At 29.5% G+C, this 17,442-nt stretch overlaps 3 protein-coding genes across 5 annotated transcripts; all 3 read right to left on the bottom strand.

The window, feature by feature from the left end:
• Positions 1 to 2,602: 2,602 nt before the first annotated feature.
• Positions 2,603 to 4,059, bottom strand: LOC114173944. Its single transcript, XM_028058640.1, has 3 exons — positions 3,677 to 4,059; positions 3,525 to 3,587; positions 2,603 to 3,284 (listed from the first exon to the last, which is right to left on the bottom strand). The coding sequence occupies exons 1-3, from the start codon at positions 3,965 to 3,967 to the stop codon at positions 2,862 to 2,864; spliced, it is 777 nt and encodes a 258-aa protein (XP_027914441.1). The 5' UTR covers positions 3,968 to 4,059; the 3' UTR covers positions 2,603 to 2,861.
• Positions 4,060 to 6,942: 2,883 nt separating this feature from the next.
• Positions 6,943 to 10,225, bottom strand: LOC114170682. Of its 3 annotated transcripts, XM_028056220.1 has the most exons (4): positions 10,155 to 10,225; positions 9,195 to 9,269; positions 8,779 to 9,078; positions 6,943 to 7,847 (listed from the first exon to the last, which is right to left on the bottom strand). In XM_028056220.1, exons 3-4 carry the CDS (start codon positions 9,045 to 9,047, stop codon positions 7,259 to 7,261), a joined length of 858 nt encoding a protein of 285 aa, XP_027912021.1. In that variant the 5' UTR covers positions 9,048 to 9,078; positions 9,195 to 9,269; positions 10,155 to 10,225; the 3' UTR covers positions 6,943 to 7,258. The 3 variants fall into 3 exon arrangements, with proteins under 3 accessions (XP_027912021.1, XP_027912028.1, XP_027912013.1); XM_028056227.1 differs by lacking the exon at positions 10,155 to 10,225 and having other exon boundaries at positions 9,200 to 9,787; XM_028056212.1 differs by lacking the exon at positions 10,155 to 10,225 and having other exon boundaries at positions 9,195 to 9,779.
• A 2,487-nt stretch (positions 10,226 to 12,712) lies between these two features.
• On the bottom strand, positions 12,713 to 16,420 carry LOC114173153 (glutamate--cysteine ligase, chloroplastic-like). The gene is made up of 16 exons (XM_028057399.1): positions 16,317 to 16,420; positions 15,883 to 16,149; positions 15,549 to 15,699; positions 15,271 to 15,378; positions 15,012 to 15,104; positions 14,863 to 14,946; positions 14,690 to 14,758; positions 14,544 to 14,614; positions 14,381 to 14,446; positions 14,197 to 14,290; positions 14,011 to 14,100; positions 13,837 to 13,917; positions 13,447 to 13,539; positions 13,250 to 13,330; positions 13,091 to 13,160; positions 12,713 to 13,010 (listed from the first exon to the last, which is right to left on the bottom strand). The coding sequence occupies exons 2-16, from the start codon at positions 16,128 to 16,130 to the stop codon at positions 12,922 to 12,924; spliced, it is 1,488 nt and encodes a 495-aa protein (XP_027913200.1). The 5' UTR covers positions 16,131 to 16,149; positions 16,317 to 16,420; the 3' UTR covers positions 12,713 to 12,921.
• Between the last annotated feature and the right edge of the window lie 1,022 nt (positions 16,421 to 17,442).

The following is a 17,442-nucleotide window of genomic DNA, read 5'->3' as shown; positions in this document are numbered from 1 at the left end:
CAAAATATAATAAACTATATTGTACATACTTTAATAATATTGCTGCATAATGGATTATATTTAAAACATAATTAATTATGTGCATTTGAGTGTTTCTTTTTAATATTAGGAAAATGATAATATAACCCATTTTTTTTTATCCACTTTTAATTCATTATTTTAATCACCATTAGATATTTTTTTGATTTTTTTTAGTGATGTGATGTGATGATGTAATGGTAATTGAAGTGGTAAGTTAAAAGTGGGTTAAAATATCATTATCCTTTATATTATTAGAAAAGTTATTAGATTTTTGTGTTTTTCTTTCACACAAATGCAATCAAGGAAAACGAGCGCATTTTCGTATTCTCTTTCCTTTTTTATTTTCTTTCTTTTATTTGTTTTTTGGAAATCAAAAATTAACTCATTCAAAGCAAAATGTATGAAGATTTGTTTTACAAAAGAAAAATAATTTTTTGACTACTAAATTTTGACAACTTTCTCTTATAATTTCATGTAACATCTTCTAAGTGGTTTTCTGTTTTTATATTTTCTCATTCTCAAATTTTCAAAATCACTTAGAAAATGACACATTATGTTATAAGAAAAAATTGTCAAAATTTAGTAGTCAAAATATCATTATTCTTTACAAAAATTATTTTATAAGTTACCTATTAAACGAGTTAGTTTTCAATGCCCAGACTTCTTCTTGATCACATAGGGAGGACATCATCTCAACCATAATTAAGCAAGACACTAAAATTAATTAAGTAATTAATATCTAAGTTAAAAAACTATTAACAATTATGCTAGATCGGATGTACTTAAACACTTATCTAGATAAAAGTTCATGAATCAGATATAAAAAGGTATATTGGTTATGAAGTAGGAGAATTCATTTAATTTTATCATATTTATTACATATAATATATTAGTGACACGAGTGTCAAAATGTCTCTATAAATACACTTCACCTCAATAAATAGAAAAAAATAATGAATCATACAAATACAATAATCTCAAAAATACTAAAAGAAAAAAAAATATGATCTTACGTTTCAATCAACTTACAAAATAAACATTAAAAATATTATAAATATTAGTATGAATAAACTTTATGATATTGTAAAAAAACATTTTAAATTTTATTTGACTTTTCTATTAGGATTTAGAAAAAAAACTTGTAAGCAATATTTACTTTACCAAAAATAAAAGTTGAATGTAATGCTTACTTTATTAAAATTATTATTGTGTTATTTTTTAAATGGATACACGATGGATAAACAGACATTTTGGTGAACTTTTTTGTTGTGGATCGAATTGTGAATAAATATTATTTGTGTTTGATCCGACCCGTTGTCATCCATATTCTCACATATTTATTTATATTTTTTCCTCATTTTCTTCGTCCATGTTATTCTCCTCCTATCCTTCATCCACATTTTTCTCCTCATTTATTTTTTTAATACTCATTTTTTTCATCCAGATTCATCTCTCTTTTACACCTTTATCCCTTTCATCCATTATATTTTTTATATTTTTTTCATTATATTGATTAAATATGGAAGTACTATTTGGGATTTTGTTTTTAATTTATTATCATTAGTGTATGATAAACGGATGCTAAATTAAATAAATTTTAAAATGAATAATATTTTCGTATGAGTTTGATTAACGCTAAATTACTTTAATAAAAAAAATAAAAGATGGTGATGACTTAGGGTCAATTAAGCTGACACTAGTTAGATTCAATTTTGAAGGTTAACTTAACACAAACAAATTAACATTTATAATTCGACACTAATAAATTATTTAGCGTCAATTTTTACTTCTTGTTAGCATCGATATTTGACCACCGACCACCGATGCATACTTTATCATAGTGTTTCAGAGCGTCGACCAAACATCATCTCCACATTTTATATATTAAAAGTCACTTCAAGCTTTTAGAAGATAACGAAATTGTTTCGCAAATGCTAGCCCACGGATGAGAGTATGAAACTTCAATTCAAAATACAAATTTTAAAAAGAATAAAAGTAATTTAGAAATTACCGTACCGTTCATAATAGTCACGTAATCGTTAACTATCATTTATTTTATTTTGCATTTTAAAATAGTAATAATCACATCAAGAAGTCTTCTACTCTTTTTAAAACTCACGGGGTACTGAGAACAAACTTTTAGTATTATACAGAACCACACATATGTTAGGCTCTTTTTTGTAATTAATGTCTTGGACGATAAAAATAAAAGGAAAAATATTTTTGTAATAATTAAATTTTTACAACTTCTTTTATGTGATATTTTTTAAGTGATTTTTTATTTTTTATTTTCTTATATTTTAAAAATACTTAAAAAATGTCAAAAGACATGATTCATGTTATTTTTGTGTGCGCAAAACCATAACCACGTTGGATGCTTATGTCAAAAGAAACACCTGCAGTGTTATTGGATTCACAAAACTTCAACATTGGATTGCTCCCATCAAAACTTTTTAGGAGTTGGACAATTCACATGTCTTGGGTTTCAACACTATTTTATTTTCTTATGATACGCACACACAAAATGCACACAAAAAGGAACTTAAACATGTTGTATAAAAAAGAGCTGGGTTGGTGGGTGGATAATGTGTATATATATATATGTATCACAATAAACAAGTATATATCAGATAAATTCAGAGAAAGAAAGACAGAGATGTATCTGACCAAACATTCTGTCAAATATAATTTAACTCTGAAAGACAAAAAAACTAATGCCCATGCATGAGTTGGTGGAGGCACAAAGTGCAAAAGGTGATGGAAAAAGGGTGGGTGAGAGCTTACACAGTCATGCAGTTCACCTTATAAACCTTTGATCCTTTGAAATATCAAGAGGTGAATCAGTGGTTCTCCTCTTTTTTACTTTTCATTTGGTCTGTGGTTTCCGCAAACTCAATATGAGGTAGTTCACCAATACGCTGTAGAGTCTTCTGAATAAGCACATCAATCTCTCGCTGCTTAGTATGCTCATAAACCTTATCACCCACTCTCCAAAGTTTTTTTCCCACATTGTCATATACCTTTTGTACAATAAACCCAGGATGATCCTTGCGTTTTGGAAGTTGTTTATGTATGGGAGCAAAATGCACCACACACTTGTGCATGATAGCCTCAGCAGGAACATCATCACGATGGAAACTGTAAAATAACTCCCTTGTATCATGTAATTTCCAGTTCCCACCACCTTTTTTCTCAGCTTCTTCAGGACGATAAAACCACTGTCCCGTCACTACCACATGACCATTACTTCCTTGTTTAATGTCCTGACAACATGACAACATAACAACGTTAAGGAAAACCCCTTTGAAGAAGATAAAAGACATAGAAAAGAAAACCTTCCATGATATATATATCAATGCAGCATTAATATTGACAAGGGGAATGATAATGATAATACTACTAACACTGATTATTTCATAGGTATGAAGAGAAATCAAATTGATTAATTTTGAAGATCTAAAATCACAATCAATAGCGGTTGACGGATAGATATAAGCTTATACCTTAATAATTGCAGCATATGGCTTTTGGCCTTTTCCCTCGGGAAAGAAAAGAACTGAGTCCTCCTGTAGAAACAAAAGCAGAACGAATTGGGAAAAGTGTTTGGTTTCGAAAACCCTAATTTGTGAAGAATTAACGAGAACAAGAAGCTTACAAGAGTATATTCGATGCCATTGAACATGAAGGACTCGTAGTGACTTCTTCTGCCTTTTCCTTTTCCCGAAAACCTAATTGGCTTACCAATAGGCGTAGCATCCTCCGGAGGCTGAGGCGATTCTGGTACTTCTTCTTTCTTCTGCAGTTGTTGTTCTTCGTTCTTGTTATCATTGTCGTCGTCTTCCTCTTCCTCAAAAAGCCTCAATCTTTTGCGCGTGCGTCGTGGACGTGATGCTTCATCTTCTTCGTCGCTCACTGCAACTCGAATAAAGCGTCGACGATTCACCATGTTTCAAGTGTTGAGTTATGATTATTGTCATCAATCTAAAATCTAATGCAGACTCAATAAATATACAAGTCAAGACAAATCTTGTACACACTCATGTCGTGTGGATTCAACTCACGCGTTAAATATTAACTCTACCCAGGTTTCTTTTCTTTTCTTTCTTATAAATAATTAATATAATTTGAAATATATAAAACAAATGTAATTATTGCCTGCCACGTTAATTTATATATAATTGTATATAACTTATGTATTTACAAATACACAATATATTTATTTTTGAGTTAAAATGACTATATTTATTCATTTTTTAAATTTAGGAACCAAAACTTATTAAAGTTTCGATCAAAAGTTTAATTTAAATCAAAGTTCAGAGACTAAAATCATACTTAATCATAATTGTATATAACTTATGTATTTACAAATACACAATCTATTTATTATTAAAAAATTTAATGAAATTTTGATTAGGTTATCTATCATGAAAATTGTATATTTACGTCGATGTAACACTAATAAATTGTATGATGAGTCATACGCAAAAATAAAATAAAAACATTAGAACTTTAAAGTATTATTAAAACTCCTCGCTATATTTTCAAAAGAAAAAGAAAATAACTATTCTCAGCCATTAGGCTATAGACTTCTTTAAAATTTGAATAAAAGTTTGTATATATACATGTATAAAAATATATAAATATATACTTAAATCAGAAAAAAATACATATATTTACTATCAATAAATAAAATTTTATAATATATATATATATATACACGTCATACCATTGTTTTTGTTAATAATAATCTTTGAGAATTTAATTATGCGATAATATTGGTGAGATACAAACGAATAAAAGTATTAATATTCTACAAATAACTAAATTATAACATTTTCTTACAACATATTAAAATCTATATAATTTATTTTTTTAAAAGTAAAATATATATACCATTGTATAAAAAATTATTTTTATATGTGTTTTGTTTTCGATTTTATCTTTTAAATAATATTTTTGAGAAAATTGTAAATCCTTAAATGTAACATAATTATTCAAGTTCAAGCTTCTCATACACTTAACAAACTTATTAAATTATGGTAATTAATCTCATATCAACTCTTCATTTTTAAGTTTTCTTATGCTTTCCTCTCCCTATTTAATAGGTTGTAGGCTCTCTTCTTTCACGCAGAAAAAATATATAAAGATAACGTTTTTTTTTTGTCTATTGTCTAATGTTTTTCCTTCTATTTTGTCTAATGTTTTCAATTATTGCATGTTGAAAGTTTGTTAGTCCCAAAAACAATAATGGATAAAATCCAATATCAGGAGATGGAAACTGTGCATGGCTCATATGATAAAGAAGATGTCAAATGAGGGTGATGTGTTCACATGAGGAGGGTATAAGATTTACGAGAATGTTCAATTAATCACAATTTAATTCAAAATAATCATATTTTATTTGAAATATTTTTAACCAATCACATTTATTTTAACTTAATTTTAGCTATAATGATAAAATTTTAATCTTACAATTTTATTCATTAAAATATTTATTTATTTCATCTTTCAATTGACTTACAATTTTCATAAAATTTCCTTCACTTTCTATCAATTGTTTCTTAATCCAATCAACTCTACCTTTCATTCTCTTTCCCCTCATTTTCATCATTTTGCATTCCTTCATATCCAAACACAGCACTAGGTAGTACAAATATAAATAAATATAGTATTTTTATTGTTGTATTTTTATTAATATAAATTAAGATAACATATTTAAAGTCGATTAAGTTATTATCCTATTTAGAGTTTAAAACTCCATTATAATTGTACTCTTAAAAATAATTTGGATGAATTGAAGAAAAAAAAATATATTTTAATTATTCCTAATCTTAATTCCTAAAAATGTAAGATTATTTAGTATAATACTTTTTGTCATTGTTATTGCCGATCTCTTTATCATTCTCATTATAGTCATTTATTATACACTCTCGTTATCATATCATCATTTTATCATTATCCTACTTTTACATTTTATTCATATTTTAAAATTTATATATTAATTTATATTTATTTTACAACAATTTGTCCATAAATATATACTATTATATATTATTAAAATTTTATGACAAATAACTATATTCAAATCAAATCAACCAACATACTGCATTGCCTTTTTTTAAGAGCGCACATCACATACCTTATATAATTGTCACGAGTGAGCAAGTGTCTTGAAACAATCACATTAACTTCAAATATCACTGGTCTTACCTATCCCAACACAGGTTAAAACTTGAGATTACCTTTTATTTAAAAGAAAAAAATATACATCATATTTTATTTTCCTAAACAGTAAATATATTTTATTGCTTTAATTAAAAAACTGAATTGTAAGTCAGCCAAGAACGATAATAAATTATTATATGAAATGTCAATGGTATAATTGAAAAATATAAAAAGTCTAAAAATGTGTTAAAAATTAGTCTTTGTTATAGTTGTTAGTTCTCAAATTTTGATTTCCATTTAACTTTTGTTTTTATATACTCTGTAAATATTCTAAGCTATTTACATTTAATATTATGATACAATAATTTATAATATTTAACTATCTTTAAGTAACAATTTGTTTAATATGTCCATTTACTCATGACTTAAGAAAACAATCAAGATTCACATTCAATTATGAAACTCAACTCTCTCTGTTCATTATCATTATATAGATTCACAATAACTTTGAAACTTAAAAATCGAAGATCAATTATTCGTAAAAAGTCCATTCTAGTATAATTAGGTGTGCACTTGTGAATAAAGAATAACTCTGATAAAAGTTAGATTAACAAAATGATAAAGATAAAAAAAAAAAACTCTCAAAGTTATTTTACAAATAACTTGATCCCTCCTCCTCTTCTATAATGTTTAGATATTTGAATTCCACTTCCCACATGTAAATGGTAATGTCTGATTGCATTTTTCTCAGCAGTCTCAAGAAATCTTACCATTCCATTTCCTTGTCATCAATCAACTAAATCGAAGGTTCAATTGTGATAACTCGGTCTCCATAAATGGAGAGCCATAACGAAAAGAAAAATCAACGAGACAGGTAAACTAGTTTAGCCGCTCGGAAAGGCAAACTAAAATTACAAAAAAAGAAAATATACTGATATCCATACAGGAAAACAGGACTCTAACAGGGCATCAGTAAAGACAATTTAGCTAGAAGCAGCAATTAAAGTATAAAGCCTGCAGGCAACATGTAAAAAATACAATTGAATTTAACCAACACAGGAAATTTCCCTATTTACAGAAAGAATGGGATTGTCAAATTACCAATTTGACTGTTCTTATGCTCATTGCTCTGAGCAATTTCCTTTAAACTCATCCAAGATTTTCTTCGTCTTTTGCTGGATGTACTCACAGGATTTGCTCCTTTTCCAGACATGTTTGTAGTTTTAATAATATCATTGGAAAAGGTACTATCGTGCCTTCTCCTCTTTCCTTCTAACAAAGTTCTTGTATTTGTACTCGACGAAGTTGATTGAGTTTCCATAAGGGTAACATCCTTGGCCACAACTCGGGAAGGAAACACATTTATTTCATTGACTTCATCTTTACTTGCAATGCCTTTCTCTATTTCATAAGAATCACTTGAGATGGATTTTGATGGAGGTGTTGACTCTAATGATGATTTAACTTTTGACGGACAGATTCCTTTTATGTGTCCCTTAGGGGTCCCTCTCTTTAGATTCTGATACAAACAATGATGACACTTGTACACTACGTTGTTTTGAGTAATGTTACCAGACTTCTTTTGCTTATGCCTGGCCTTCAATTTATTCTTCTCAATTCTTACAGTTGAATTAAAGCCAGGTTGAAGAACAGTTTCACATCTGTAGAGCAGTCAAATGATTATCAGTGTTGACAAACATATTTCATACTGAGATCTTATGAAATTTCGAAGCACCAACTGTTTAAAGATAACTTAGAACACGAATCTGATTGGATATTCAATCAAACTCAAATAAATGCAACTTAAAAAAATTAGCTGTTGGAGCTGTCAAATGATTTTTGTTTCTATCAATTAAACTATGAAACTATTATCAGCAAAAGATCACCAAATTCTTTAATGATATATCATACGGATATGGTAATTAAGCAGCAGAACATTTATAAGTAAAACCATATTGAAACTTCTGAAGAACAAAATAGCATAGAGAATAACAATACAACAACCGCAACCATTACAAAATTTTCACAAATTGAATGTTAATTTAAATGTTAAATCGCAACATAGGGCAGTGTTACTATTCCCTAATTAAAATTGGTAACATAAATATATAGCAGTAGCTAATCAAGCATTCATTTGAATAACAAAGATAAAATTGATTGGGAATCAAACACTACCAGGTGTCTAAGTCTCATATAAACTAGTATGGCATGCTCACTGAATTATTTAATTGTTTGGTTCTTCCCCTTCAATAGCTAGTTTTTAAGAGTGATTCTCCGAGTGCTTGGATGCTTGTGAATTAGTATCAAAGTTGATAAAAAGGCTTACCTATGGAGAGTTCTGACTGGTGGAGTGTTACGACCAAGGAAGTTGAGTGAAGTTTCATCTAGTGAAGTATTGTAGAGTGAACGCCACTAAAAGACTCTCAAAAATAGTTCTATGGTAGGAATTTGAGTACTACTTTTTCTATAATATTGTAAATGTAGTTTTCCGCTAAAGGTTCAAGCCATCAAATTAATTATTAACGGGACAACTGCTGAACCAAATTGAAGAACAGGAATAACCACTAAACAGACAGAAAAAGGTATACAAACCTTTGGCAAATTATTAGAGAATTATCAGGCGGTACTCCGATTGCCTCTCCAAAGGTGGCGAATTGGCGTCCATAGAAGGCGCCCAGAGACTGTATAGGAGGGTCATTGGTGGTGGCCCACTCTGCAAGGTTTTTCAAGTGCTCAAATCTCAATTTTGACTTGGTGTTAGAGGCTGCCTTCGTTTGTATTTTTCCGGTGACTTCTTCCCTTAGTGATATTGGAGCGCGAGATACAGACTCCGATTTTTTTGCCCCTCCTTTCTTGCCCATGAACTCTGTTTATGGGAATTGCTTTGAACACCTGTTATGCACAGACAGAGACACACACAAAATATAGCATGGTATTAAGGTTCCAACATAGATAAAACAAAGCATAAATGAACTGAAATTAAATAGTCAAGAGTAATGAAGTCCTACCACACCTTTCTCTACAGCCCTAGGTTTACCCCTTTTCACCTATAAGCAGCCAGAGTCACTTCACGAATGTGCACACTTCAAGTACCATAAAGCAATATGTCAGATTATTGCTGCTATAATCTCAAGAAAGAAAAAACTCAGACGGTAAACTAAAGGATAAAAAATGAACAACGGAAAAATCCTTCATTGCCCTAGGCTTGTGGTAGAGCTATACATATAAGGTGGGCGGGATTGTAGTAATGGGCCCCTGAAGATCAGGGTCCATGACAGGAGCAAGAATTAAAACAACATAAACAGAGATAATGTTGGGCCTCAAAAACATATAATAATGGTCCAGTTTGAGTATTATTCAATATTAATGGTCCAGTTCACTATTGCCAATATACTGTTCCACACAGCATGTTTCACGTAATAGCTTTCTACATATTCACATTGAACAATAACAAATAACAAGAGGAGAGGATCCTCATACTCAGCAATAGTAGATTTGAAGCACATACATTTTGGTTTGACAATATTGCACACGTATAATAAAACATGAATACCTAGATGGGGATACATTGGTAGTACTTCAATCAAAAAAGAAAACACATTAAAACGTGGTTACAAGTCATCAACAGTAACTTAGCTGGATGAGGATATATTGATGTCAATTTTAAAGTTGCAAGTGCTGATATGTTCACTTCTCCAAGAGAATAATAAACCTAAATCGGCTTTCGATGATTCTATGTTTAACCAACCTATATACTGCCACAATCAAGGGACACTGCCAATAAAGTATGAAGATATATTGAAAAACAAAAGGTAAATCTGATACAACAGAAGATAGTTTAAAATGTCATTATGTAGCAGAAACCAATAATATAGTAAAAAAGAGAGTGAAAAAGAGAATACAAGAACGAGAAAGACGAAAGAAGAGACAGATAAAAACGGTGCTATGATAGAGGGAACGACACGAACCTGAGGGATCGATGGAAAAGACAACAATCGTGACGGAGAAAGAGACGAAGGAGGCGCTTTCAATGAAGTAGAAGAAAATTCCTCTCACAATCCTTTAATTTCTAGGTATGTATATGTTAAAATATCATTGATTTATGCGTTTTTAAAAATGTATTTCTAGAGTTTTCTATCTCGTTTTTTTTTTAATGTTAATATATTGTAATGTTTGTAGATATAAATAGTTAATAAAATTATATGAAGAAGGATAAAAAAATGTTATATTATTACTAACTTTACACAAATAATCAACCATTAAATTATAACTTCATATATTATAGTTATTTATGTTAAACTTTACTAAAATTAAACGTTAGTAAAAATTATCAAGTTTTAATATATTTTAAAAAATATATATTACAGTAATTTTCATTTTTTTGTATTAAATAGTTTTATATTAACACAATCTTTTATTTATATAATATGTGTAAAAAAACTTTCAACGTGTTCTTGAAGAATATTATTCAATAAAAAACTTAGGATGATGTATATTTAATTTACTACTATTACAATTTGATTCTTATTCTCTTATATTACAATATAGATATTTATTCGAATACTAAAATATAATTTGTGCGCTAGCAGGTTTTATTTGTTATAAAAAAATGATTATAACATATTTCTATATTTAAAAAAGATATTTAGGATATTTATTTTGCATAAATTTTAGAGTTGCGAAAGTGGATCATGTGAGTCAACCAAATTTATTACGGGTTCAAGTGAGATTAGTTTGAAATTTTTTTACAAATTTTAATACAGCTTAACTTTTGATTTGATTCATCAATAATTCAGTTCATCCAAGTTGAACTCTTAGTAAGTCAGATTGACTCACCAATCTATCCACAAATAAATACTCACAAATTTTTTGAATTTATGTTAGATTGAACAATTTTATCTTAACCAACATATTGAGTTGCAAATGCAAATCCAATATTTTATATTTGGTATAATTACTGATTTTGTGCCCTAATTTTTTGGTTAAGTTCAATTTGGTCTCCATATTTTGTGTTCGTCCAATCTAGTACCCCAATTATATAAAAAGATTTAATTTGATCATCTCTGTTAAGTTGGAGTTAACACCGTTACAGGACATCTGTCAAGCCATGAAATTTTTAATCTTTTTAAGACTTTTTATTTTTTTTTTTTAAATTTAAAAACTGTCACGTGTCAGTTTACCATCGTGCCACATGGCAGCTTACAATCATGACACATGACAATGGTAATAGTTGTTTTCAATTTAGTCTTCTATTTAAATTTTTGGTTCAATTTAGTACCCTAATTTTTTAAAATGATTCAATTTCGTGCTCTCCAATTTGAGCCCAAATTAGTAAATAAGCTTAATTATAACTTATATATATATATATATATATATATATATGTTACGATAACTTTTTCTAATATATACATCAAATCATTTCACCTAAATAAAATTATTTTATTTTTTATATTTTTTACCTTTGTAATTTTTTACACATAAAATTTTTTACACTTGTAAAAAGTAAAATAATTTGAATATTTAGGTGTAGTGATTTGATGTATAAATTTAAAATAATTATTTTAACATTATATATAAGTTATAATTAAACTTAGTTACTAATTTGGTCTCAAATTAAAAGTATATCATTTTAAAAAATTAGAGTAATAAATTGAACAAAAAATTTAAACAGAGGACTAAATTGAAAATAATTATTTTCACTGTCACGTGTCATGATTGTAAGCTACCACGTGACACAATGGTAAGTTAACATGTGACAATTTTTTATTTAAAAAAAAATTAAAAGAATTTAAAATTTCATGACTTGGCACATGTACGTGTCCTGTATGATGACCAAATTGAACTTAACAAAAAAAATTGTATACCAAATCAATATCTTTATATTTTTGTGATTGAGTTGAAAATACAAACCTAATATTTTGAAAATACAAACCTAATATTTTATATTTTTGTAATTTTAATTTGTAGTTACAGTTAAATATTATTTTAGATTGTATTAAAATTAATTAAATTTGAGTAGATCAAACTGTTTAATTCACTTATTTGACCAATTAGTGAACTGAGTTAGATTCTGTTACTAAATTACTTTGATTAGGTTTTTACTTTTAAAATAGTTTTTTTGAATAAAACAATTCAAATCTTGTGTTTCGAATTTGTATGTTAAATTTTATACTTGTTATTTTGTTTATTCATTAAAACCTATTCATTGTTGCTAAAAATTTCTTCATGCTAAACAACAAAACCTTATTAAATTTATACTATATAGGAAAGTTTGATATGCAATTAATTTTGTACGTTATTTTAACTTGTTGAAAGATATAAATGTTGAATATATAAGATTTACAATATGAGAGTATTTTTTTTAGCTATTAATATTTTTTGAAGAATTAAAATTTAATTTAAAAATAAATTAAAAGCGATAGATTGAAAGAGGTGAATCATTATAAAAATTAAGTACGCCAATAAAAAAAAAGATATAGTTTAAATAAAATTCGAAATATTTATAAAGATAACCAAATCAAGAAAATCAAACAAAAAAAAGTCCCCCTCTAAGATGGGAAATCATCATTTGCGCAAATTGAGTCAAAGACTTTGTAGGTGTCACGTTCCTTTATTCAAAAAGTAAACCAGTGACTCTGGTCATTTATTCATTTGAAATCACTTGTACTAAACAAACATTTAGTACAAGTTTTATGCATTCCTCGACCTTCTTCATATAGAAGAATCTAAGTGGACTTAGTAGCAGCACTCTCTGAACACATGATCTACGTTGTTTCCCCACTTCGTATGATACAACTCCAACAGCTTGTGGGCTTGGGTCAAACCTGTTCACATAATCAAATGTATGAAGACCGTTTTATGCTCAATGCAAGATATGAATAAATTAATGGGAACAGTAAGATACCTGTCTCAACCACTTCCTTCAATGGATCTAAGAAAACGGATTCACTCAAGCATCTTCTGTCCAAACCTTCCTGCAAAATCATCGATGAACACACCATTTCCAAATTTCTGGATTGTAAAATCGGAAAACAACTAGTATCAACATTTAAAATATATATACCTTTGCCCACTTCAACACCTCTTCTGCAATATGTCTCAACAATCTACCTCGAACTTGAGTCCTTAATCCAGTTATGGGAGCCTAAACATACAAATTGCATGAATTAAGAAGTCATGATTCAAAGAAAAGTGCTAGGTCGATGCATTTCATCTTGTTTTCACAAAATATATATGTCTGGTTGTGATATTCTTCATTACCATATCCCTTAAATTCTGTATGTCTTCAGGGGTCCAATCAGCAATCATATCCACAACATTTTGCAGTGAAACCTCATCATACAGTAAGCCTACCTGCGAGGGGAAAATTAACCACAATAAACTAACGTCAGATTGAAATAATAGCTTTCCTTGTGTGCGACATCCATATATGATGTGATGAAATTTATTAGGACTATTTATCAGATGAAAGGGTTATAGACAGCATGGTTAAATCAGATATCCAGCATTGTTTATGATTCCCTGCAAACATTATTAAAAGTGAATTCAGTATGTGCTTTCCATTATATAGATCTCTTTTAACAGGATACAATATATCCCACTGGAAGATGAAGATTATTGAATTGTGTGGCGCATAGACAAATGAAATACCCAAAAAGCAGGGACAGCGCATATCATGTCAATAGGGCCATTATCAGCACCTCTCATTTCCATGTATCTCTTTAGCCTGACCTACACAAAATGAAACAACGTGCAAACTTAGTGTGCGGCATTTAGACAAACGCTTAGTGTGCAAACTTAGCATGGTCAAAGTTGCATAGTAACCTCAGGGAATATGGTTGTTAGATGATTTTCCCAGTCAGCTAGTGTTGGCACTTGACCTGGAATGGCTGGGAGTTTACCTGCGATGAAGTCCTGCATAACAAATCACAAATCATCTACAATATATGTTTATATTGCAGAAAACTAAACGTAAATGGAAGGGTAATGAGATATTTGAGAGATGATAACCCGGAATGACATATCACGACAGTCAATGTACTTGTTTTCTCGATAAGCAAACACCATTGGCACATCAAGGGCGTAATCAACATACTGCTCAAACCTACAGGAGTAACCAACCAAAAATAAAAATCAGACTTCATATTAAAAAGTACCGTAAAATAAAAGTACAACAAGAAAACGATAAACATACCCAAAATTGTCATAAAAAACAAAAGGGAGTATGCCAGTGCGATGTTTGTCAAACTCACCAATATGGCTGTTTACAACATAGCCAACAAAGTTCAATATTAGTGCTATGTAGAAAACAAATATTTGAGTGTTGTGGTGAACAATAACTCATGACAATTACAAACCCTCTTGTGGTGAGATAAGAACTTGGAACCCCATCCTTGAAAGGTGAATTAGCAAATAAGGCTGCTGCTAACTGGATTCATTTAATCGTTATATAAGTCATATAGGAAAAACAAAAACATTGCAATAAACCACCAGAAATTCTTACAGGCTGCAAAGCAATTCCGGCACGCATTTTCTTGACCATGTCTGCTTCCGAACTGAAATCCAGGTTGACCTAAACCAATGGTTCTTTTTATTTGTTATTTTAGATGCACTAAAAATATTTCTAATGGGAGAATTTGTTGTGCTTAATATAAGAAAAGGGATAAAATTTCTGACCTGAACTGAGCATGTCATGATCAATATTTCAACTCCAGGCGAGCCAAATTTGCATAACTGATTCTGTAAAATGTTGTACCGTTCCTGGAAGAAGTAAATGTATCAGTCTCCCACCCTTATATCAAAAATTTGATGCAGGTAAATATTACCTTAGGCACTCTAACTATGTCTTCCAATTTCCATTTAGGTTGATAACCTAATCCCATAAAAGCAATTCCCATTTCATCTGCAACAGTTTTGGCCTATCAAGCAAGGAATAACAAGTCTGTCATATGAATCGAGGTGCAGTTCTCAGTATCATGACCAAAAACTGTTTTCAAAAAATGATGGTGATGTTGCAATCCATGCTAATGAAACAAAAATTTTAGAATTCAGAATTCTTTTATCACAGAAATTGCACATACTAACCTGATAGAGATGTGAATTAATCTCATCACAAGTTTGATGCAATGTTTTCAAAGGCGCACCACTGAGCTCAAACTGACCACCACGCTCTAATGATATGTTTTGCTTGTCCTACGACAGAATTTTTTACAAATAAACGTCACATTCCATTTAATTGAAATTGGTCTCGGGACAGATATAAATATTCAAGTACCATTTCTGGCCTTAGCCACGTCGAAACCAAAATCCAGAATACGAGGCACAAAGTTTCATAAAGAAAAAGAAATTAATCGAGGACTTACATTTCTTAGTCCTATGATGTTGTCACCTTCCATTATTTTTTCCCAATCAAATCTCTCAGCAATGCCATTGAGTAAAGCTGATAACTGTTCGTAATTAATGGAACGCAAAGTCTTACGCTCAAAGCCAAACTTCTCGTGCTCTGTACCTATTCTGCAAAGACAACATACAAACATCAGAAAGTTCATACATACATTGGTTCGAACTTTCATGGTTATAACTAAACATAGAAAGTTCATAACCTTTTTACTGATTTCAGATTTGAACAATACCAATGATGATTATGTATGAATGTTATATACAGTATTGAAAGAGAATAGAAAATGAAGGACTAACCTCCAATTTTGCTTGGGCTTGCAACCAGATGCCATGTAGTGAATAAGATGTTCTTTTGTCAAGGGTTCTTCGGCAATAGCAGGAGCATGGTCTATGGCTGGTCCCGTAGCAACAATCACAGATCTTTGTCCTTTCTCTTTGCGCTTGAACTTATCGTACGCATAACTACCTCTCAGAGTAGTTTTACTTGACTCTACCTTCCCCAAAGCCAAGCACCCTGAAGCCCATTTCAGATTGAGGGATCCCATTCTGCTTACTCCAACAACACTGACACCATACATATATAGTCAAGTTCTTCAACATCAAAAAAATTAAAATTTGTACATTCTCTTTTCTTCTCTTGAAAATTATCAGCTACATGTAAGTAAACAAAGTGCCCTAGCATGCATGCATGCATTCATTTATGAACAAATATGGCAGTTCAATAGAGTTACCAGAACCAAAGAAAATGCAGGGATCGATAACGAGGGATGTTCCGCGCCGATTCACTGTGAGGAGATTCGTGTGAAGGAATGTATATAAATTGGTACGAGGTTGGTATAGCTACACGTGTGCCATGGCACTGACACGTTACTTTTATGAGTCTGCTTGCTTATCTATTTTTGACACCTTGCCTTCATAACTGACACGTCCTTTTTTCACTTAATTCATATATTTTGAGCTTTTTGCCGTTTAATGTTGTCAACTTTTTTTCTTTCATTTTGAACTGTTGATGTGTCGTTTCACAGTTAGTGTAATCAGAGATCTCAAAATAGATTCTGGTTCATCACCGGTTATATATTTTTACAATTTTTTTAATAATTATTTATTACTACTAATTATATATAAATAAATTAAAAATTTATTTAAATATTTAAATATTATATAACTTATTTTTTATATGAATTAATGAGTCAATCCGTCTGACTTACCCGCTCATAATAGATTAAACTGAATTGTAGAATTTTTAACTTATCATAAATAAGCCAAATTAGATCCGTCGTAAACCGATCTGTCCCTTTGACATGCTAAGTAATAAAAGTAAATCGGAAATATTTAAAATGATATTATGACAATATCTTACGTATGCTACATATACATTCCCGTAAAACATTATTAATAAAATGTTTAATTAAGTTCCTTAACTTTTAAAATTAGAGATATAATTACTGTTCGGTTAAATTTCTCAATCTTTTAGAAACTTATTACGTTGAAGTTGAGTTATCTATTTATTACAAATTATATTTTATATAAATTAAAATGGTCAATATTTTTCTGTTAGTGGTTTTACAGAAACAGTTTCTCGATTTGAATAAAATAATATAAATAATAGATTTTATAAAGTAGTTAAGCGAATAATTTAAAAATACTTGTAAAAAATAAAAAATATAAAAGTTTGTATACAATTTTGAACACATGTTCCAAGAAAACATAGCTAAAAAGTGGAAAAAGAAAACTAATTTAAGACATAAAGTGAAAGGGTGACAAGTTAGTGAAGAAATCAATATGTAATTCGTGACAAAAAATGACAAGTAAAATTTAACATTGGTTAAAAATAAAAAGTAAAATATTATATAAAAA

This window comes from Vigna unguiculata, chromosome 2 (genome assembly GCF_004118075.2).
Source record: "Vigna unguiculata cultivar IT97K-499-35 chromosome 2, ASM411807v1, whole genome shotgun sequence".
In the NCBI taxonomy this organism is placed as follows: Eukaryota; Viridiplantae; Streptophyta; class Magnoliopsida; order Fabales; family Fabaceae; genus Vigna; species Vigna unguiculata.
This window is presented reverse-complemented; position numbering and strand designations above follow the sequence as displayed.

Excerpts from the sequence above, each read along its gene's own strand:
- LOC114170682 (XM_028056220.1), bottom strand. The coding sequence starts at position 9,047 with ATGGGCAAGAAAGGAGGGGCAAAAAAATCGGAGTCTGTATCTCGCGCT. Across the intron at positions 7,848-8,778 it reads TCTCTAATAATTTGCCAAAG|ATGTGAAACTGTTCTTCAAC; the intron begins GTTTGTATACCT and ends ACTGCTCTACAG.
- LOC114173944 (XM_028058640.1), bottom strand. The coding sequence starts at position 3,967 with ATGGTGAATCGTCGACGCTTTATTCGAGTTGCAGTGAGCGACGAAGAA. Across the intron at positions 3,588-3,676 it reads ATGGCATCGAATATACTCTT|GAGGACTCAGTTCTTTTCTT; the intron begins GTAAGCTTCTTG and ends TTGTTTCTACAG. Across the intron at positions 3,285-3,524 it reads CATATGCTGCAATTATTAAG|GACATTAAACAAGGAAGTAA; the intron begins GTATAAGCTTAT and ends TCATGTTGTCAG.
- LOC114173153 (XM_028057399.1), bottom strand. The coding sequence starts at position 16,130 with ATGGGATCCCTCAATCTGAAATGGGCTTCAGGGTGCTTGGCTTTGGGG. Across the intron at positions 15,700-15,882 it reads AAGCCCAAGCAAAATTGGAG|AATAGGTACAGAGCACGAGA; the intron begins GTTAGTCCTTCA and ends TTGTCTTTGCAG. Across the intron at positions 13,918-14,010 it reads TAACAACCATATTCCCTGAG|GTCAGGCTAAAGAGATACAT; the intron begins GTTACTATGCAA and ends CATTTTGTGTAG.